Source organism: Schistocerca americana, chromosome 6, assembly GCF_021461395.2.
Source record: "Schistocerca americana isolate TAMUIC-IGC-003095 chromosome 6, iqSchAmer2.1, whole genome shotgun sequence".
NCBI lineage: Eukaryota > Metazoa > Arthropoda > Insecta > Orthoptera > Acrididae > Schistocerca > Schistocerca americana.
Genome location: NC_060124.1, coordinates 57,255,186 through 57,278,191, shown reverse-complemented (window position 1 = coordinate 57,278,191; position 23,006 = coordinate 57,255,186). Strand labels below are relative to the sequence as shown.

The window sequence follows — 23,006 nt, the reverse complement described above, 5'->3', positions numbered from 1 at the left end:
CAGTTTGATCGGGCAATCATTTATTAAAAATACGACCGGTTTCGGCCTCTGGTAGTAGGCCATCTTCAGGTAATGCGCCACACGTCTGACTATGATGAGGCTTGGAACAGCTGTGCTGACCCCAGTCGCAAAATATTTTTAATAAATGACTGTGCGAGCGAGACTGTTTTTTACTGATGTTACTTTACTGACAGATCGCTGTCCCCAATAGTGTTATCCATAATGTTATATTTCCAACTTAAATTCTGACTATCATTGAACCTGTGGTGAACTTACTTTTAAGGCTTGCAGAACAATTACATAAGTCAGAAGACACATCAAGCAAGTCGTTTTCCTGCGTCCTTACAGTCACGATAAGAGTAATACTTCTTGAAGGAATGACAGTTCATAGACAAGACGTTCTGATGCGTCCAGTTTTTAGATCGAATCAAATGAAATGTAAGAGGAGAGATTTGTGACAACAGAATAGAAGAAGGCGACGTGAACGAGGCTGAGGTGTCACTTAGAAAATAACCATGCCTTTGTGCTCACAAGCTTTCCGCGCAGAAAACGTCCAGATGTTCCATCGCGCAGGACACTAATTCTAACCTGAAGAGCTAGTAGTCCGACGCATGTTGTAAAACTCTGCTTAGACGCAGTTTACCCTTTAATGAGCGTGACTATAGCGGCGACAAACCGTCACATCTGTTTGCCTGCTTTAACTTCCTTTGATGCTGTACAGAACAACACGTCACCAGCGGAACGACTCGGCCTTCAGTTTACGAATCCCTCTTTGGTGAAGTTAACAATATTTCTCTTTTGCTCTTCGGAGAGATCTAGCTGAAACAAGAGGTGCTTTGTATTTTAACCTTTTCATCAGATGAAAGCTGAAAGCATTGCGAATCTGAGAATTCCGCAGGGAGAAAAAAAAATGCGTTGTTACATGAGCTGGCCCACCAGCACAGACTTGTCAGCTGTATTAGGTAGTAACTGTTTAAGTAACCTGCAGTTCCTGTCACTAAATTTTTGATTTAAGCCATTTTTAACTTTTGGTACTCCTTTAGGTAATTCGCTGGAAACCTATTTTTTTACTGACATGATTCACGTCGTTTTATCGTAACTGTGGCATTTGTTTCACAGAAGAATTCTAGTACTTTTAATTCTTATATCTTTTTCTTCTTCTTCTTCTCGTTAACTTCATGGAGCAGTCTGTTCTTTCTCCACTGAAGCCATCTTTTCGTCGGCCGTCCTGTATCTCTCTTTTCTATTGGTGTGTACTTGATTACGTGTATAATGTGAGGTCCTGCCCACTCGTCGCTTATAGTGTACCTATAGGATGCTGCGTTCTCGGAATGCTATACAACAATTCAAGCAAGTCACATTAATAGTCTTTATTACAAATATAGAAGACTGACAACACTTAACTTTGAATCTACAACGGTGTCGCAAGCGATGGGCGCCATGCAAACAATCAAAGTCCTTTTCTGTATACAAGGTCCATGTAAGCAACTGAGATGGGTCACATGGCACTGCTATCGTAGTGCACTCTCCCAGTACTGTGCGTATACAGTCTGGTCGAGGCTGGCAGTAGCGGTGCTTATATTCTCTTCGGCTGGAGGGCGAGAACAGTAGCAGTTAGACTTATGTACTCGGATTCCGAGTACATTAGCGCTCCAGTCTTGTTAAATAGCCAGCGCGTGATGAATATTGATTCCAAACAGGTACAGAATAAAATTGTAGCCAATCCCCACCTTCCACTGCTCAGTGACCTGGTAAACGCTGTTCTGCAGAGACCATCAGCAGAAACACTTTTGAGGGACAGTTTCAAAATGAACAACTTGTGGAGAGGCCATTGGGAAGTCGTCAAACCAGCTCAGGCACCACCAACTATTGGCCCTACTTCACCACAACCAGGAATGGAACTGCCTCGCCACGTATGGAGAAAGCAAAAACAGCAGAAAGACGTCACTTGGCATCTGTCGAGACTCATTATACAAATGCTGGCTAACCGAACTACGGATCTGCGACTACGGAGAATCTCGTCAGACTGATCACAGCGTTGTTACCGAATGCCGCCTTAACAACATGTCAACGTGTCGTGCACTATGACACAATTCGTCATTGAAATTTAGGATGAATGCATCGCCACTGTGGGATATTTGCTATTATAGATGCACCCCTTTTTCTCGGATACTTCCTACTGCAGAAGCATCCCACTCTCTAGAAGCACATAAATTTACGTCTATCTGTTCTTAAGCTGCCAGATAAAGCGAAAAGCTAGTTCCCCTCTTTTACATCCCCAACTCCGTGCAGGACATTTTCGCCTTTTTTCATCCTGGTTCCTAAATTTTACTCTATCAAAATTTTGACAGTAGACTGTCATAGCTTGGCAATCGGTGTAGATTTTTGTTGACTAAGGCGACGACTTTTGTGGTACAGATTTCCGTATTGTCTTTCGAACCATGTTACTTATATCTTGGCGTCGGGTGAACCTTTGATAAAACAACAGGACGGCCATTAATTACGTGTATTTTTGTACCTTTTTACAAAATTTGAACTGATTCGCAGAAGTTTGAAACACAGAAGTGGCGTGCGTAGAAAAATTCAAAAAAATATGTTTTTCGAGTGTAAAATTCGAATGAAGGTCGATTTTTGAAAGTGAGTTTTCTTTTTATCGTAAAGATGCATTTTTTTGTTATTTTGATTCATTTTAAATCGTTTCCGCACATTCGGTTCACGTAATAAAGAATTTTCCGTGGTACACTTAGCTCGACTTAAAACCATCGTATCTCATCTGTTAAAAAATATTCGAAAAAAAAATTTGTTTTGATTTTATCCATTTATCTACCTTAGTGCAGAGTTTGAAGCGATTCCTACAAGTTTAGAGTACAGAAGTGGCACACTTCAGAAACCTCCCAGAAAAAGGTGGTTCTTGCACGAAAATCCGATCTAAGCAAGAGTTTTTCGTACGGTAAAAATTTATCTTAAATCAAAGTCTATACTCCGGGAGACCAAATTTGAACAATTAGTCTCGTTCTAGTCCGTATTATTTAAGGGAGCAGTTTTTGCACGTAAAATTCAAATAGTGCACATACAAATGGTACCATTGCCTGAGAATTGATTTCACGCCATTTAAAATCTTCTGCAGACGGAATTAATTCATTCGCACAATTTGCCAGACCTTGCTTAACATACTGTAAACAGCTACAGGAAGAGAGATGTTGGAATGGCTACGCTAATGGCCACTGATGCGGGCCAAACCAAAAGCTTTTTACCCCACATTTCTAGCTCAAATAAGAACCGAGAACCAAGTCCCACCAAACCGCTATTCTGCACGCGGTCTTTCCATTCGTACGTTTGTTACAGCGCTTCCGCGTTGTAACGATTAAGTGATACTGAGAATTCTTATGTTTCTGTCATTCACATTTATTTTTGAAGGCATGTGACGATAATGGCTACACTGTCCGTTTTTGTGCAAACAGTTACTGGACTTACAGACCTCATTTATACCCTGAACAGCGATGGGTGAACAGCACTGACATAATGATTCTGCCGAAGTAAAGAAAGTCGTGCCTACAAAAAACTTGTCTCTCCTTTGGGGGGGACCACAGTCAAGTAGAATTTTCGGAAAGAAATTTCCGCCGTTTGACTGTTAATTGTTCATGTATTTTACACAATCGTAATTTCGGCTTTATAGAATGTTGAAATGTTAAAAAATTTTCTCAGCTGTCTGTGACATGTCATAGCCTAAATACCGGGTGATCAAAAATTCAGCATAAATTTGAAAACTTAATAAACGACGGAATAATGTAGATAGAGAGGTAAAAATTGACACACATGTTTGGAATGACATGGGGTTTTATTAGAACCAAAATGCTGGATGGCACTCCACCCCATATTGCTAGACGCGTGAAAGATCCCTTGCGCGCGTCGTGTGGTGATGATCGTATGCTCAGCCGCCACTTTCGTCATGCTTGGCCTCCCAGGTCTCCGTACCTCAGTCGGTGCGATTATTGGCTTTGGGGTTACCTGAAGTCGTAAGTGTATCGTGATCGACCGACATCTCTAGGGATGCTGAAAGACAACATCCGACGTCAATGCCACACCATAACTCCGGACATGCTTTAGAGTGCTGTTCACAACATTATTTCTCGACTACAGCTACTGTTGAGGAATGATGGTGGACATATTGAGCATTTCCTGTAAAGAACATCATCTTTGCTTTGTCTTACTTTGTTATGCTAATTATTGCTATTCTGATCAGATGAAGCGCCATCTGTCGGACATTTTTTGAACTTGAGTATCTTTTTGGTTCTAATGAAACACCATGTCATTCCAAGCATGTGTGTCAATTTTTACCTCTGTATCTGCCTTATTCCATGATTTATTCAGTTTTCAAATTTATACTGACTTTTTGATCACCCGGTATTTTAATATTTCGCTATGCACTTGTGAGCCGGCCGGTGTGGTCGTACGGTTCTAGGCGCTTCAGTTTGGAACCGCGTGACCGCTACGATCGCAGGTTCGAATCCTGCCTCGGGTATGGATGTGTGTGATGTCCTTAGGTTACTTAGGTTTAAGTAGTTCTAAGTTCTAGGGGACTGATGACTTCAGATGTTGAGTCCCATAGTGCTCAGAGCCATTTGAACCATTAGAACTTGAGAATGGCCATAAATCCGAAAACATGACTGTGCAAAATAAATGAACCAGTCAAATAGTGGAAATTTCTTTCTGAAAAAAAAAGACGAGAAAATGCCTCGCCTAAATTGTGAAAGACATGACGTACTGTATGCAGTGCTTCCTGTAAGGAGTGAGCAAAGACGAGACAGGCCTGCACGCAGCAATCATGCAGCTTGGCACGCCGTGGCCGACCCTGGTTTAGTAACATCAATTGGGCTACATGCAGCGTGCCCACAGGCGAAGAGGTGTTTGCATTGTACACGCGTGTGCTGGCACCGCAGGAGCGCGTGTCGGATCGAATGCCAGGCTCGCCTTTCACGGTGCACGCGCAGAAGACAATGGCAGAGCCGTTCGGGTTGCAATTGCAGAGCTGTGTCCCGGGGGCGCGTCGACGTCGGGTGCGGACACAGTGGACGCGGCGTGCTGTCGCGGGCACGAGGCAGGAGGCCCGAGGGCGGAGATCGTCTGGCCGGCGAAGGGCTCCGCTGGACTCGGCTGGGCTGCTGCCGGAAGCGAGAGCGCCGCACAAAGGGCTGCGCGGACCTCGCAGGGCGAGCCCTTCTGACGCAGCGCAGCGCTGTCCGCAAACGCTGGAAAAAGACCAGCGGTGGCTCCTCATTAGGGCAGCCGTGGCCAGCGCTCATACGCCCCGTTAATGACAGCTTGCGCGCAAAATTGTTTATGGTAATTAGCGGGCTGGGGGAGGGAAGGGGGGGGGGATGGTATGCCGGCGTCGGATTGCGTAGCGAACGCGCTGCATCCCCCCCCACTCCCTGTCCAACCACCCCACTGCTCCTCCTACCTCCCCCCCACCCACTGTAATAAATGCAGTTTCGGAGGCGGCCGGCAGCTGGCAGCCAGCGCAGTTGGCGCAATGCAGCGTGATGCCAAACCGTATGCATTTACATTAATTCTCTACGCACGGGCCCGTACAAGTGTGCGTGAGTGCGTGTGTGTCTGGGGCGGGAGAGGGAAGCTGTGCACCAGTTTTATGCTTTACAGTGGTCTCCATTTCGGTTGTTGATACGAGCGAGGGTAGAACATTGCACGTATCTCTTCCTTGCAGCGGAAGCAGATTGACGTGCCGAGTGAAAAGTAGAAGCTGTTCTTTCTTGTGTGTCTAGACATCCGCGGCTGTTGTCGTTTTCAGTAAAATTTTTCCCACTGCAAGACCGTTTAGTCATGTCGTTACTGTGATCAATAGTTGTGCTTTGTAATGCCCGACAGATGTAATAATAATAATGGCGTGTGACGAGAGACTCCCGTCGGGTAGAACGCTCGCCTGGTGCAAGTCTTTCGATTTGACACCACTTCGGCGACTTACGCGTCGATGGGGATGAAATGATAATGAAACTTCCTGGCAGATTAAAACTGTGTGCCCGACCGAGACTCGAACTCGGTCGGGCACGCAGTTTTAATCTGCCAGGAAGTTTCATATCAGCGCACACTCCGCTGCAGAGTGAAAATCTCATTCTGGAAATCCTAATGATTAGGACAACACAACACAACACCCAGTCCCTGAGCGGAGAAAATCTCCGACCCAGCCGGGAATCGAACCCGGGCCCGTAGGAATGACAATCTGTCGGGCTGACCTCTATCTCTTTCTTTTCTTTTCGCGCTGACCACTTTTACATATACAATCTTTAGTGAACAAACTGAGAGTACATATATATACACAAAGCAACAGTTCTTCAAGGTACCAGTTAAACATGTACAAATGAGTGTTAGGGTAACAAATTATTAGAATAACATTAAATACAACAAAATATAACATATTCTGTCTTCTTCCTTTTTTTTCTTTTAATAATCTTTATTGAACAAACTGAAAGTATATATATATATATATATATATATATATATATATATATATATATATATACAACAAAATATAACATATTCTGTCTCCTTCCCTTTTTTTTTTTTCGATGCATGAGAACGTGGATAAGGGTGTTGCATCATGTGACAGGTAGGCATGGCACACCCCAACTTTGAGGGGGGGGGGGGGGGGGGTCAAGGAAGACACTGCGGAGATAACCGGCAAAAGTTTCTCGGTAACATCGTTTTCGGGTGAGGGTGCTATGTGGGGTCACAACTTTGTACCAGAAGTCAAGGACTGTATGCGGACCACTCTGAAAGAGGTATTCTAAAGCCTGTCCTCGAAACCAGATTAGGTTATGGTGCTTAGCAAGAGGGTAGTGAAATGTCTGGGGCCAACAACAGGAAATCCGGGGTTACCGTCGTTGGCGGGGCACGGAGGTAAAAGCCCACGATTCGTTGGATGAGGAGCCATACGTTTCGTTTCAGGGGGCACGTAAGACGGTGCTCGTCGGTGTTTTCGAGCTGACAATCAGGGCAGAGTGGGGAGGTGGCCAGTCGTATGCGATAAAGTCGCCTATTATCACTCAGCTACCGGGGGCGGACCCAACAGATATAAAATATACAGGGTGCTTCAAAGTCCACGCATCAGTCATCAAGGTGTGACAGATCACGTCATGGGAAACAATTTCTGCTAGAGACAAAATTTAAAATATAAACTTTCACGGCCGTAATTGTGACAATTAATAAAATATTCCGGGCTATTATGCCGTGGTCGAAGATATTTCACTTTAAAACCCCAAAATGTTCGCTGACGTTTCGCGGTGACACTAGGTGTCATTTCGAATTCGCCGGCCCGAATATCGCCGAGTTTGTTCCGAATACCCAGCAGAAGTTTCGCTGGGAAGCCCTTACACATCCTCCACAAAAGTTTCGATCTCTCTCCAGGCGATTTCTATATTTTTGGAGCCCTCAAGAAAGACATTCGTGCCATCGATTCGCTTCAGGCGAGGAGGACACGCCTGGGTGCAATAACGATTCCGTAGGCAGTTGTAAACGTCTTCCCATGGAGGCAATGACCGCCTTCTTCCACAGTGCGGTAAATATATTAACAGTTACATCGATTAATTTAGAAATAATAAACAGTTTACTTACCTTTTAGGGTTTCGTGCCTACGTCTGTAAAAACGGAACTCTTAAAGAATCGCTTTGGTGTCCGTCTGATGTCTGTCTGTCTATCCGACTGTTACATTTTCTCAGGAACGGGTTCATAAAAATTTTAAGCTTCTATGTCAATGCAATCAAATGATACGGCTATGTATGAGATATATTTTGATACTCGAAAACTCACTCATCAAAATCTATAGGGTACTTCCCGTCGACGTAGAATAATGAAATTTGGCAAGAAATAAGGTTTCACAGTACTACTAAAGTAAAAAAATATCTGAATATTCTTAAATTGTAATTTTATCACTTAAAAATATTTTTAGTCGTTAGAATATACTTTGCATTATCATCCGTAAAACATAATAGACGAACGTTCCCGCATGCAAACATAAAATGTAAGTTGTCACATTTTAGTAAGTAAATAATTTTTTTTTTATTAAATCTTCTGTATCTACATAAACTGAAGCCCTTGCTCGCTTCTTTTTCTATGTCCGGAGTAGTCTGAGGAAACATAGTAGAGATGTTGATACGATCTTGGAATTCCGGGAACCGATATCTTGCACTACCTACATCGAAATTAGGCAAAAATCGTTGAGATTTTCGGTTCCCAAAATGGACTATATGCACGACAGCCTCAGTACGCGAATCTTACGCGGACTTGGACAATTTCGTTTCATCTGTCTCGTTTTCACGTGACTGTCCCTTATAGTGACGCCTACTAATCAGGTGTGCTAGCTACACCAGTAAATTGTCAGAACGACTGTCTACAAGAAAACTTTAAGAACAAGAGTCTGTGAGTGGAGAAAGATATTTTAGAAACGATGAGGAGCTTTAATTTTGCTTGGCCTACCCATTCCATAAGGAATAGCTGACTGGATTACAGGCAAAACGCAAGGCATAGGCGTACTACAGAGTGGCTACGCTCTCTCGCTCTCAGGGCATAACCTACACAAAAGGACGCCTTACGTCCCTAGCAAGCGTCAGTGAACATTCTGTCCGTAACAAAAGGTGTTCCCCATGACGCGATCTATCACCCCTAGACCCTGCGTTTAGACCTAACTATGTCAAAACAAAGTGTTTTACAGAAATGAATAATGTACCCAGTGGTGACGGCATAAACGGTCTCAGACATGTTTGGACGCCAAAAAGAGACAACGAAAACAATCGTTAAAAGGAAGAGGTATTTCCATAAAAGTTGCATCTGAATTCCTATAGTTTACTGTTAGAGCTTGAGATCAAGACGAGAAAATGCAAGCAACATTTCGGACACAGATGCAGTGGCTTTCCTCAAAAATGGTTCAAATGGCTCTGAGCACTATGGGACTCAACTGCTGTGGTCATAAGTCCCCTAGAACTTAGAACTACTTAAACCTAACTAACCTAAGGACAGCACTCAACACCCAGCCATCACGAGGCAGAGAAAATCTCTGACCCCGCCGGGAATCGAACCCGGGAACCCGGGCGTGGGAAGCGAGAACGCTACCGCACGACCACGAGATGCGGGCTGGCTTTCCTCAGGGTGATACATTAAATTATATAAAGGTAAATGTTAAAGCCTGTGACAGAAGCCTGTCACCGGGATACTGGTCTAATTGAAGGCTGAGTGGAGACTTTCTTAGCCACGGCACTAGGAAGGCGAGGGTGTCGAGCCCATTTATGCAACTAATGGGCATTTGATGCAATTTTACTAACGCAACTGGCCATTTTCCATCTTTATTTCTTGCATCTTGCGAGATTATGGTTTACAGCCTGGCTCCCTCACAACGAAGCTTTTAATTGCATCGTATCAGACTTGTTGGCCATAATTTGAATGCGTTTCACTGCATGACTGTGGCTAATGATGATTGTTTTCAGTGTATATTTAACTATTTTTTACGATTTGAACACTCTGAAGATGGTTGTAGAAAGCATCCGAAATTAATCATCATGCTTTGTGTAATGAAAATTACGGTTTACACATTAAAAGTCTTTTTCAAAAATGTTTCAAATGGCCCTGAGCACTATGGGACTTAACATCTGAGGTCATCAGCTCCCTAGAACTTAGAACGACTTAAACCTAACTACCCTAAGGACGTCACACACATCCATGTCCGAGACAGGATTCGAACCTGCGACCGTAGAAGTCACGCGGTTCCGAACTGAAGCGCCTAGAACCGCTTGGCCACGACGGCCGGCAAAAGTCTTTTAGTATTTAATAGATTACGATAAGAACGCTGTCTCCTTCCTGAGAATGTCAGGCCTCACTTATTTATTGGATCTTGAACCAAATGAGCGTTGTTGGCTGGATGTTCATACCACCGTCGCAGCCCCTTGCAGCTCACGTCGGATGAACTGATACTTTCCTAATCAACCCAGGGTGGTCTGCGTGATTACGGACGAGTTAGTGATGGATCTTATAAGACGTCAAACAAGAAGCGATCGTCTTGCGCAAGTTTACCTTAGCTGCTTTCCTCCTCAGATCTTGTAGAGCAGTGTTAGGTAGGACACGTAATTAGCGAACGGGAGTAGATCTAGATAACCCTCGTTGCTTCATTAACCTGCACACCAATCTCTCTAGCGTGGGCGCTGTTTTCTCACACATGAGCACAAACTCACCAGTAGAATACACAAGCTGGAGTGCAGCAGAGCGTAGAGTATTGGCGTCCGCATCCGAACTGCTTCTGGCCGGCCGCTGTGACCGAGCGGTTCTAGGCGCTTCAGTTTGGAACCGCGTGACCGCTACAGTCGCAGGTTCGAATCCTGCCTCGGGCATGGATGTGTATGATGTCTTTAGGTTAGTTCGGTTTAAATAGTTCTAAGTTCTAGGGGACTGATGGCCACAGATGTTTAGCTCCATAGAGCCATTTGAACCGAACTGCTTCTGGCAGTCTTTGGTTGGTGCGTAAGTTCGTGGGGTTCATCCATGAGTTTAATTATAAACCCAACATGTACACATAACAGAGACTTGAGTAATCAATAATATAATCTCCTTCACTATTTACAACAGTCTGCCAAAGCCACGCTGGAGTAACTTTTCCATTTTACGACAGTAGAAACAACATATTTTGAGGTGATGAACACGTCGAACTATGTTCGGAGATCATTGGCATCCGTAAAGGAAGTTCCTTGAACGTTGTTCGACAGAGGGAGAAAAAAGTGAAAATCTGAGGGCGCAAGACCAAGTGAATAATGTCGGTACGGAATGAATTCCCAATCCAACTCAGGTATAGCGTTTGCTGTCAGTCTAGCAGAATGCGGGCAGGCTTTAACGTGGAGTAGCACCACTTCACGCAGTTTTCAAAAAAATGGTTGAAATGCATCTAAGCACTATAGGACTCAACATCTGAGGTCATCAGTCCCCTAGACTTAGAACTACTTAAACCTAACTAACCTAAGGACATCACACACATCCATGCCCGAGGCAGGATTCGAACCTGCGACCGTAGTAGCAGCGCGGTTCCGGACTGAAGCGCCTAGAACCGCTCGGCCACAGCGGCCGGCACGCATTCTTCCTAGTGATTCTTCGTGGACTGCGTGTGTAAGACGTCTCTCTTGCTGACAACAAATGTCAGCAGTGATGGCTGGCTCTGAGCACTATGGGACTCAACTGCTGAGGTCATCAGTCCCCTAGAACTTAGAACTACTTAAACCTAACCAACCTAAGGACATCACACACATCCATGCCCGAGGCAGGATTCGAACCTGCGACCGTAGCGGTCTCGCGGTTCCAGACTGCAGCGCCAGAACCGCGCGGCCACTTCGGCCGGCCAGCAGTGATGGTTACACCTCGGGAAGGCAGTTCGTAGTGCACCGTACCGTCGTTGTTCCACCACATGCGTAACATCATCTTTTGAGGATGCGTGTTACGTCTTTGTACGGGGAGTTGTTGCTTTGTTTGGAAGCAACCACTCCTTTCTTTCCCTTATGTTAGTATAAAGACACCATTTCTCGTCACCAGTAACGGTACAGGATAGGAACGGTCGGAGTTGTTCACGAGCCAATTGATGACGAGCAAACAGAGATGCACGTATGGCCACCCGCTGATTTTTGTGAGCGTCTGGTACCCATACACCCGATTTATGAACATTCCCTACTGCATGAAAATGTCGCACGGTGGTGCAATGATCACAGTTCATCACATCTGCCAGTTCTCGAGTACACTGACTTGGATCAACGTGGATTAATGCGTTTAAACGATCTTCATTAAACCCCAATGGCCTGGCTGAACATGGAGAATCACTAATGTCAACGCTCCTCTTTAAAACGAGAAAACCATTTTCTTGCCGTGCTCTGTCCAATGGCAATATTCCCATAAACAGCATAACTGTTTCTGGCTGCCTCCGGTGCTGTTACCCTCTACTGAACTCAAACAGATGAATATATCGGAATCGTTCTTATTTCTCCACTTCGCACTCCATTTTCTAGCACCCACAGCTCCACTTACTACCTCCAAATGATAAAATGACAATATACAAACTCAAATAGCAACAGTGAACTACAAATAAAAAATGACAACCGATAAAAATATCCATAGCACCCGAAATGCCAGCATGCAAAACAAAATCGCTGCGAACTTATCCACCAACCTAATAGATTCATTTCTGAGTCAAGTTCCTTACCTAACTTGACGCAGTGTTGTTTGAATGTCAAGGACGGATCTATAGTGATTCCTACATATATTAGATTGAAGTTATAGGGCGCTTAGGTTCACATGTAGCTTCATTTGAGATTCTTTATTAAGTGCTCAAAAAAATCTACTGCAAACAACACAATCTGACGGTAATAGTGCTGAATCTAGAAACCTGACAGTTTGACACATTGGCGATTCAATAAATTATCCTCGATTTACGTATTACACTGCTGAACAACATGTGCAGGGAGATCTAAAAAGCAGTAACATATATAGAACTGCAATCGCTGGTGCAGCATTGCGGTGTGGGGCTCCCCTTCTCCGCTGTAGAAATATCTGCAGCAAGTAACCCAGCGTCGTTGTTGTACTTTGGCTCGGGTGCGAGGACGACGGTAATACCGTATAAACTAAGTGTGTGTGCGCGTCGGAAGAGGCGAATCCTTCCGGATTTTATGGGAGTAGTGGCTGTGTTTGCTGCAGGAAGAGCGCGGCCGACCGTTGCCCGTGGCAACGCTGTCCTTCCGGCCACTCGTGGTGGAAAAGACGCCGCCCCCGGCAGAGAAACGGGGCGGAAAGGGCGCCGGGCGCCGAGACGATCGAAAGCGGCGGGGGCGGTGAGGGTGCGAATGGGCAGGCCTTCCGCAGACACCCCGAGGGCTGCGAATACCTAGCGGCCAGTCTTCACAGTGTGGCGTTTCCCATTCACACTAGTGCTTTTGTTTTCCGTAGGCGAGTGCATGTGCAAGAAAATACCGCCAAATACACCGAGGTAGGATAGCAATATGCTCATTGGGATAGCGATGTGTGCCGGCCGGGGTGGCCGAGCGGTTCTAGGCGCTACAGTCTGGAACCGCGCGACCGCTACGGTCGCAGGTTCGAATCCTGCCTCGGGCATGGATGTGTGTGGTGTCCTTCGGTTAGTTAGGTTTAAGTAGTTCTAAGTTGCAGGGGACTGATGACCTCACAAGTTAAGTCCCATAGTATCTTCTGGTAAACCTTCCGGGATGTAAGGTCGTGGTCCATGAAACTCTTCAGCTCCTAACGTTTCGTCCAGAGCTGCGCTGGACATCTTCAGAGGGGTGTTTTTCCTCCGGTGAGTCTTGCCGACTGACGGGTCGGACGTCTGAGAGCGACTTATATATCGTAGAAAGTGGGCGTGACCAGAGTTACACGTGATATGCAGAGATAAAACTTAACTATCGATCGTAATCTCGTCACGGATAAAACTGTCTAGCAATTCTGTAGTGCTACTGTCCAAATATCACTAAGTTTCATGGTCTCTTCTTTCCGATTAAAATTATCCCTATGTTTATATATTTCAATTGCTTCTCTACAAACTCATGGGTAATAGTTCGTCGTCGTAGATAAAATTTTTGTTTCGGAAAACTTCACTTGATGATTTCCTGGCTGAAAAGCGTGTTCTGCTACAGCCGATTTATCTGTTTTTCCTAATCGGCGAAGACTTCTGTGTTCTTTTAACCGTGTATTTACGCTTCTTTTTGTTGTTCCAACATAAACTTTACCACATGTACACGGAATTTTATATACGCCACTGGCTGATAGAGGAGCGCGTTTATCTTTTACAGACCGAAGAACATGACAAATTTTCTTCGTTGGTCTAAAAACAGGTCTAATATCATGTTTACTTAAAATCTTTCCAATCTGATCCGTTACTCTCTCCCTTTTATAAAGAAAATTTGTCATGTTCTTCGGTCTGTAAAAGATAAACGCGCTCCTCTATCAGCCAGTGGCGTATATAAAATTCCGTGTACATGTGGTAAAGTGTATGTTGGAACAACAAAAAGAAGCGTAAATACACGGTTAAAAGAACACAGAAGTCTTCGCCGATTAGGAAAAACAGATAAATCGGCTGTAGCAGAACACGCTTTTCAGCCAGGAAATCATCAAGTGAAGTTTTCCGAAACAAAAATTTTATCTACGACGACGAACTATTACCCATGGCTTTGTAGAGAAGCAGTTGAAATATATAAACATAGGGATAATTTTAATCGGAAAGAAGAGACCATGAAACTTAGTGATATTTGGACAGTAGCACTACAGAATTGCTAGACAGTTTTATCCGTGACGAGATTACGATCGATAGTTAAGTTTTATCTCTGCATATCACGTGTAACTCTGGTCACGCCCACTTTCTACGATATATAAGTCGCTCTCAGACGTCCGACCCGTCAGTCGGCAAGACTCACCGGAGGAAAAACACCCCTCTGAAGATGTCCAGCGCAGCTCTGGACGAAACGTTAGGAGCTGAAGAGTTTCATGGACCACGACCTTACATCCCGGAAGGTTTACCAGAAGATACGTCATCCGGTCGTGAAAGCTTTCATACTATAAGTCCGATAGTGCTCAGAGTCATTTGGACAATTTTTTCGATAGCGATGTGCACATATAGAGGTATCGCATACACAAGGTATAGTAGGGCAGTGCATTGGCTGAGCTGTCACTTGCGCTCATGTGATTCATATGAAAAGTTTTCAGACGTGATTATGGCCGCAGGACGGGAATTAACAGACTTTAAACATGGAATGCTACTTGGAGCTACACCCATGAGGCATTCCATTTCGGAAACCGTTAGGGAATCCAATATTCCGAGATCCACAGCGTCAAGACTGCGGCGAGAATACCACATTGCAGGCATTTCTTCTCACCACGGAGAACGCAGTGGCTGACGGCCTTCATTTAACGACCGAGAACAACGACGTTTGCGTAGAGTTGTCATTGCTAACAGTCAAGCAACACTGCGTGAAATAGACGTATTCACAGAACTCAATGTGGGACGTACTACGGAAGTATCCTTTAGGAAGGAAAAAAGCGGCGAAATTTGTCGTTAATGGGCTATGGTAGCAGATGACCGACGTAAGTGTCTTTGCTGACAGCACGGCATCGCCCGAAACACCACTCTGCGCTCGTGACGATATCGTTTGGACCCTAGACTACTGGAAAACAGTGGCCACGTCAGATGGGTGCTGATTTCAGTTGGTAAGAGCTGATGGTAGGGTTCGAGCGTGGCGCAGACACCACGAAACCATGGACCCAAGCTGTTAACAATGCACTGTGCAAGTGGCGGTGGCCCCATGGAATGGGTCATCGACTGACAGTGGTTATGTTCGGCCAGTTTGGGTTCATTTGCAACCATTCATAGACTTCATGTTTCCAGATAGCGACACGCAGTTTTTATGGCTGACACTCCATTAAGTCATCAGGCCACAATTGTTACGCGATTAGTTTGAAGAACATTCTGGACAGTTCTAGCGAATGATTTAGCCACGCAGATCCCCCGCCATGAATCCCGTATAACATTTATGGGACTTAATCGAGAGATCAGTTAGTGCACAAAATCCTGCACCGGCAACACTTCCGCGTTTGTGGACATGAGGCGGCATGGCTCAATACGTCTTACTTGTTGACCCATGCCACGTCGATTTGCTGTACTACACCGGGCAAAAGGAAGTTCGACACGATGTAAGGAGGAATCCCATGACTTTTGTCAAAAAAATTGTTCAAATGGCTCTGAGCACTATGGGACTCAACTGCTGAGGTCATTAGTCCCCTAGAACTTAGAACTAGTTAAACCTAACTAACCTAAGGACATCACAAACATCCATGCCCGAGGCAGGATTCGAACCTGCGACCGTAGCGGTCTTGCGGTTCCAGACTGCAGCGCCTTTAACCGCACGGCCACTTCGGCCGGCGACTTTTGTCACCTCAGTGTAGATGGTCTCCAACAGATTCATCAAATTTAGCATGTTGTCTAACAAGTAGTATGTGATCTTCACTGAAGTTGGGCCACAGTTGTGACATACTACTTATTAAACGATTTGACGCAACCTACAGGTCACCACACGGTTTCGAGAACACTCGATGGTATGAACTACCTGATAAAAAGTATCCAGACACCTGTTAGTGGACATTAATATTGCGTGTGCCCACCCTTAGCCTTTATGACGGCTTGAACTCTGCCACTGACACTTTCAAAGAGGTGTCTGAAAGTCTGCGGCGGAATGGCGGTTCATTCTTCCTCAAGACACGAAACTAGAGAAGCTTGTGATGTCTGACGCTGGAGATTGGAGGAAGTTGGCGTCCCAGCTCAACCCAAAAGTGTTCCGTTAGCTTCAGGTCGGGATTCTCGGCAGGTCAGTCCATTTCAGAATGTTACTCCACAAACTATTGCCTCCCAGAAACTGCTTTATGACGGGGTGCATTGTCATGCTTTTACAAGGGCGTGCTGAAAAGTCTATGAAACTTTTTATGTCAAAATTATAAAACTTTTTAAATAAAATAAGCTGTATTAATATCCTACACCATTATTTTTCATGTCTACACATTTATTTTTCAGATTAGTTATCGTGGTGACGAACGTCTTGTCTGCTTGCATGGCTTCACCATTATCAAAGTGAAGTCCTCGAAGGTGTTCTTTGGGTTTTGAAACAGATGAAAATCAGACGGGCCATTTCGGGAGCGTATGGAGTATGGTCGATGACAGCAAACCCAAGGTGTCAGTATGTTGCAGTTGTCGCAGCCCTCGTGTGTGGTCTGGCATTGTCACGCTGACGGACAGGGTGCCCCATGTATGGACGAATTCTTCGAATTCACACCTCGATTACAACACGCTGTTTCTCACGCACCGACATAGTTAATTTGCACACCGCCATGTTACATGGCACAATTCGGAGTCCTCTAGCCTCAGAAGGTTGCAACTTGCGCCAACAAGACGGTAAAGTCGATCGAGTAACACACACGACATGTAATACTTCAGCTGATATTAGGAACTGAACAAAAAAATTGGAAGGCATCACTTTTAAGCACGTCTCGAACAGTCATCATCTCCGAACTGTTTCCCTACAGTACACGATGCTGCGGAGAGGACTCACATCCTTCCGCGTTTAGCGTTTTCTTAAGCGCCATAACGGGACCACAGCCAACCACGGAAAATCACACCCACACCGTAACAATACCTCCTTCGTACTTCAATTTTGGCAGCAGACATCATGGTGGGTAGCGTTCTCCAGTTACTTCCCGAACCCAAACCCTTCCACCGGATTGCCACAGGGTATAGCGTGATTGTTACTGTAAATCATTCGTTGCCAGTTATCCATTGTCCTATGGCGTCGCTCTTTACACCAGCTCAACCGTCGTTTAGCAAGCCAAAAAAAAGTCTTGCCTTTTAATGTGATTTTTGTTAGCGTGTGGTATAGTTACAAGTACTACTACGACATTGCAGTTAACAGGGTATTCAACTCATTGTACTGTACAACTTCTGTCTACAGTCTCCGTCAACGAAATACTTCTCGAACACTTCAGCCTGGAAACGTATCTTCTTGTGCGCGTTGAATTCAGCGTTTGCGTGTGTGTGTGTCTGTGTGTGTGTGTGTGTGTGTGTGTGCGTGCGTGTAGCACTGGGTTTCTAAAAACCGGAGAAACTGAGTCAGTGAAAATATTATCAAGCTTTTTTTTTCGACTGCATTTTGTGCTGATGAGAAGAGAAAAATCCGAAATATGTGAAAAGAGCAACAAAGACCGTAAGTCACCTGTACGAAACGTTACATACGTAAACAAACGGTTTTAAACTCTATGGTAATAGAAATGTTGCAGCATATTATACGTATAAACCGTTTTCAGAATCACCATGGACGATGCGTTCCTAATAAAGTTAAGCTTGAAAAAAAAAGAAACGAATAATAGCTGGTACGTAATAACCGCTGCAGCAGATGGTCATCCAAAGGTACTATTTATTATCTGTATGAAGCGGAAGGCGACGCCAGAAATATCCTCCACAGGCAGAGGAGTAGTACCGGTAATGCAAGAGCTTGGCCGCGTTCCCCTCAGACAGCCGGGAAGGCAGCTTTCTCGGACATAGGCAACTTTGGCGATTATAGAAGTTTGAGGAGACCGTAATTACAGTTCATCATTATTTTTACTTAGCCTCGTTATTTAATCCACGGTTAAGTAATGTTGTTCGCAGAAGAAATGTGATATATTTGCGAAGTAGAAGAAAAATGCCGAAATCTTAAAAATGTTTTTTTTCCCTTTTTTTCTGACTTCCTCGCGGTCGCAAAGTAAACTCTCTAAACGAGAAATCGCTTGAGAATATACATGTAACCATGAACAGACAAAGGACATTCGGAACCAGTTGCAAGAGGTCACTGCTTGCAGCGGCACACACAAGGGGCGTTCAATAAGCAATGTTACACTTTTTTTTCTCGGCCGGTTTCGATTGAAGAAATGAGGAATTTGAGACGTCGCAGAATATACCCACTTCAGTCCCTATAGTTTCATGAATTTCCGATTGTTGGTATAGGTAGCCTTTAAAATGGCCCCTATGATGGAGGTGTGTTACAAGCAGAAGACTGATATTGAGTTTCTTTTGATGGAAAACCAGAGCGTCGCAGACATTTGTGGGCACTTGCAGAATGTCCCCGGACATGTGGCACTAAACAAAAGCACGGTGGGCGAGGCGACCGTCGTCATCGCAACAAGGTCGACCGCGTGGCCGATGGCACACAGCAGTGACTCCTGCAATGCTGGAACGTGCGGACACTCTCATTCGGGGTTATCGACGGATCACACTCAGACACCTCGGTGCTTAGATGGACGTCTTGTTGGTAGTGCTGAGACACACGTCCAACAGTTGGTGTTCTAAAAGGTATGTGTGCTGCATTCCTCGCCGCCTAACAGAAGACTGTTAGTAGCAAACGAAGGACCAACTCTGCACCACGAAGATGACGTGCTACAGACGCGAAATTTAACCGACAGGTAGAAGATGCTGTGATATTCAAATGATTAGGTTTTCACTGCATCCACACAAGGTTGGCGCTGGTGGTGACACCTACAACGTGCTGACATGAGTAAAGTTTCCAACCGATTTCTCATACACAAACAGCAGTTGACCGGCGTTGCCTGGTGAAACGTTGTTGTGATGCCTCGTGTAAGGAGGAGAAATGCGTACCATCACGTTTCCGACTTTGATAAAGGACTGTAGCCTACGCGATTCCGGTTCATCGTATCGCGACATTGCTGCTCGCGTCGGTCGAGATCCAATGACTGTTGGCAGAATGTGGAATCGGTGGGTCCAGGAGGGTAATACGGAACGCCGTGCTGGATCCCAACGGCATCGTATCACTAGCAGTCGAGATGACAGGCATCTTATCCGCATGGCTGTAACGGATCGTGCAGCCACGTCTCGATCCCTGAATCAACAGATAGGGACGTTTGCAAGACGACAACCATCTACACGAACAGTTCGGCGACGTTTGCAGCAGCATGGACTATTGTCTCGGTCACCATGGCTGCGGTTACCCTTGACGCTGCATCACAGACAGGAGCGCTTGTGATGATGTACTCAACGACGAACCTGGGTGCACGAATGGCAAAACGTAATTTTTTCGTATGAATCTAGGTTCTGTTTACAGCATCATGATGGTCGCATCCGTGTTTGGCGACATCGCGGTGAACGCACATTGCAAGCGTGTGTTCGTCATCGCCATACTGGCGTATCAGTCGGCGTGATGGTATGGGTTGCCATTGGTTACACGTCTCGGTCACCTCTTGTTCGCATTGACGGCACTTTGAACAGTGGACGTTACATTTCAGATGTGTTAGGACCCGTGGCTCTACCCTTCATTCGATTCCTGCGAAACCCTGCATTCCAGCAGGATTATGGACGACCGCATGTGGCAGGTCCTGTACAGGCCTTTCTGGATACAGACCAGTACATTCTCCAGATCTCTCACCAATTAAATACGTCTGGTCAATGGTGGCCTAGCAACTGGCTCGTCACAATACGCCAGTCACTACTCTTGATGAACTGTGGTATCGTGTTGAAGCTGGATGGGCAGCTGTACCTGTACACGCCATCCAAGCTCTGTTTGGCTCAATGCGCAGGTGTATCAAGGCCGTTATTACGGCCAGAGGTGGTTGTTCTGGGTACTGATTTCTCAGGATCTATGCATCCAAATTGCGTGAAAACGTAATCACATGTCAGTTCTAGTATAATATATTTGTCCAATGAATACCCGTTTATCATCAGCATTTCTTCTTGGTGTAGCAATTTTAATGGCCAGCAGTGTACTTGCGTTTTCCGAGGTTGATCGTGACAATTTTTAATTGGACGTGGATTCACCGCATCGAACCGGAAACAAAACGCCAATACATGGAGTGGCGCCCCACAACCTCCCTATGAAGAAAAAGTTCAAAGCCGCACCCTCCGTCGGTGGCGTCATGGCGACGGTCTTCTGCGACCTCTAAACGGTTATTCTAATTGATGCCCTGCCTCATGGTGGAACGATCAACTCTGAAGTGTTCCGTGCCTCCCTCAGAAAATTGAAGCAACGACTTCAGCATGTTCGTCGCCACAAAAATGCAAACGAACTTCTCCTTCTCATGACAGCGCAAGGTGTCACGTGAGTCTGCACACCCGAGAGGGGCTCACAAGACGTCATTTGAGTGTTATTCACCACCCACACTACACCTTCCGACTTACATCTATATGGCCCAATGAACGATGCACTCGGCGGGAAGCAGTACGTGAATGATGCGGAGGTTATTGACGCACCAAGACGTTGGCTCAGATGTCCATCAGTAGAGTGATAACATGCGAGCATATAGGTCCTCATAGTAATGTGGCGTAAGGCCGCCGCATTAATCGGAGATTATTTTGAAAAAAATTGTTTTGCAGCGAAATATGGGGGGGGGGGGGGGGGGGGGGAAGGGGGGACAATGCGATGTATTTGAACCGTGAATATAACCAATCTGCTTTCAGATAAAATGTGTTGCACTATTTATTGAAGCCCCCACGTAAAGCTCCTCGTGTTCAAGAGGCCAACTTACAAAGAAACTGTTCAGTTGATGACTGGAGACGTGTAACGTGGTCGGACGAGTCTTTTGCCCTTTCTCAGATGATGATGAAAAGTGTCTCGAGCGAGAGCACCAACGACGCAACAACGCCTTTAACCCACGGTGTGTTGTGGCCGTTGTTCAAACCGGAGGTGGTTCTATTACGTTTCGAGAGACTTTATCCAACTCATGCGGGTTACCGTGCACAACAATTAGTTATTTCAACATTCTCGGTGAACAGGTGTTGCCGTTTCTTCTGCATCTCCGTGATAACTACGCTGTGAACACTTCTGTCTTCAAAGATGACAACCACTGCATTCACAGGGCTGCAGGCGCATATTCCTGGGCTGGCCAACACTCAGGCACCCATTGTCTCACTAAATCACCTGATTATAATCCCATAAGAGAAGGCTCGGACTATGTGGAGCAGCGGGTGAAACGTAGCAATTAAAGCCCGCTTAGTTTGGTTGCCTAATCGATGCGTGGGTACAGCTGAATTCGGCGTACTTTAAGAAGCATATAGACTACCTTCCAGGCTCGCATTGAAACTACTATCAAGGCTGGCGGTCTTCCTCTTACCAAAAAAAAAAAAAAAAAAAAAAAAAAAAAAAAAAAAAAAAAAAAAAAAAAAAAAGCACTTCTCATGGGCTAACCTAATGATTTGTTGTTGGATATATTCCAAGCTCCGTCTTTCGTACAGTTTTTTTTACCGTCTACCACCATGTAGATGATTCCTTGATATCTTAACACATATCCTATCCTCCAGTCCCCTTCTTCTTGACAATGTTTTCCACATGTACCTGTCCTCCCTGGTTCATTTATTGTCTAATTAGCCAGCTAATTGTCAACATTTTTGTAGAGTACCGCATCTCAAACGCTTCGATTCAATTTGTTTCTATTTTTACAACAGTTCGCGATTCACTGTCATGCAATGCTCTCGACATTCATTCTCAGAAATTTCTCCTCAAATTAAGGTTATACGTGATACCAGAAATTTCTGTTTGCTTGGCCTAGTCTAGTTTTTATGTCCTCCTTTCTTCGTACGTCATGTGATGCCTCCCTTCAAAGGTAGCAGAATTACTTCACTTCGTCTACTTCGTGGTTCACAGTTTTAGAAAGTTGTCACTAATCTAATTTCTGCTACTTCTCATTACTTTCCTCTTTCTTCGGTTCAATGTCAGTCCACAGTGTGTCCTCATTAGACAGTTCACTCCATTCAGAGTTTAAACACTTCCACAGGCCACCGAACTCCCCAAATATCAACATTATTGAGCATATCTGGGATGACTTTCAACATGCTGTTCAGATGAGATCTCCACTCCGTCGTACTCTTACGGAATTATGGACAGCCCTGCAGGATTCATGGTGTCAGTTCCCTCCAGCATTACTTCAGGCATCGGTCGAGTCCGTGCCATGTCGTGTTGTGGTCTTCTGCGTGCTCGTTGCGCCCTGCACAATATTAGGCAGTGCCAGTTTCATTGGCTATTCAGTGTACCTTTCAGTGTGACGGCACTTCGTACAACGACAAAACATTTGCTTATGATGAGGCTGTACCACGGAATATGGCGAAGAAAAATAGTTCGAGTAAGAGTACAAATAAATACGAACGGTATCTGTCCCTATGAAAACAGTACAAATACAGCGTGTTACAAAAAGGTACGGCCAAACTTTCAGGAAACATTCCTCACACACAAATAAAGAAAAGATGTTATGTGGACAAGTGTCCGGAAACGCTTAATTTCCATCTTAGAGCTCATTTTACTTTCGTCAGTATGTACTGTACTTCCTCGATTCACCGCCAGTTGGCCCAATTGAAGGAAGGTAATGTTGACTTCGGTGCTTGTGTTGACATGCGACTCATTGCTCTACAGTACTAGCATCAAGCACATCAGTACGTAGCATCAACA

At 45.0% G+C, this 23,006-nt stretch overlaps 1 protein-coding gene across 1 annotated transcript in view; it reads left to right on the top strand.

Annotated features, from left to right (window-relative positions):
* The window catches only part of LOC124619955, a 615,134-nt gene that overhangs the window by 530,020 nt on the left and 62,108 nt on the right, over window positions 1-23,006 (top strand). Inside the window, exons 4-5 of the mRNA XM_047146618.1 lie at window positions 5,028-5,343; window positions 12,730-12,863. Of these exons, the coding sequence (XP_047002574.1) occupies window positions 5,028-5,343; window positions 12,730-12,863 (450 nt within the window). The remainder of the gene's footprint in view (window positions 1-5,027; window positions 5,344-12,729; window positions 12,864-23,006) is intronic.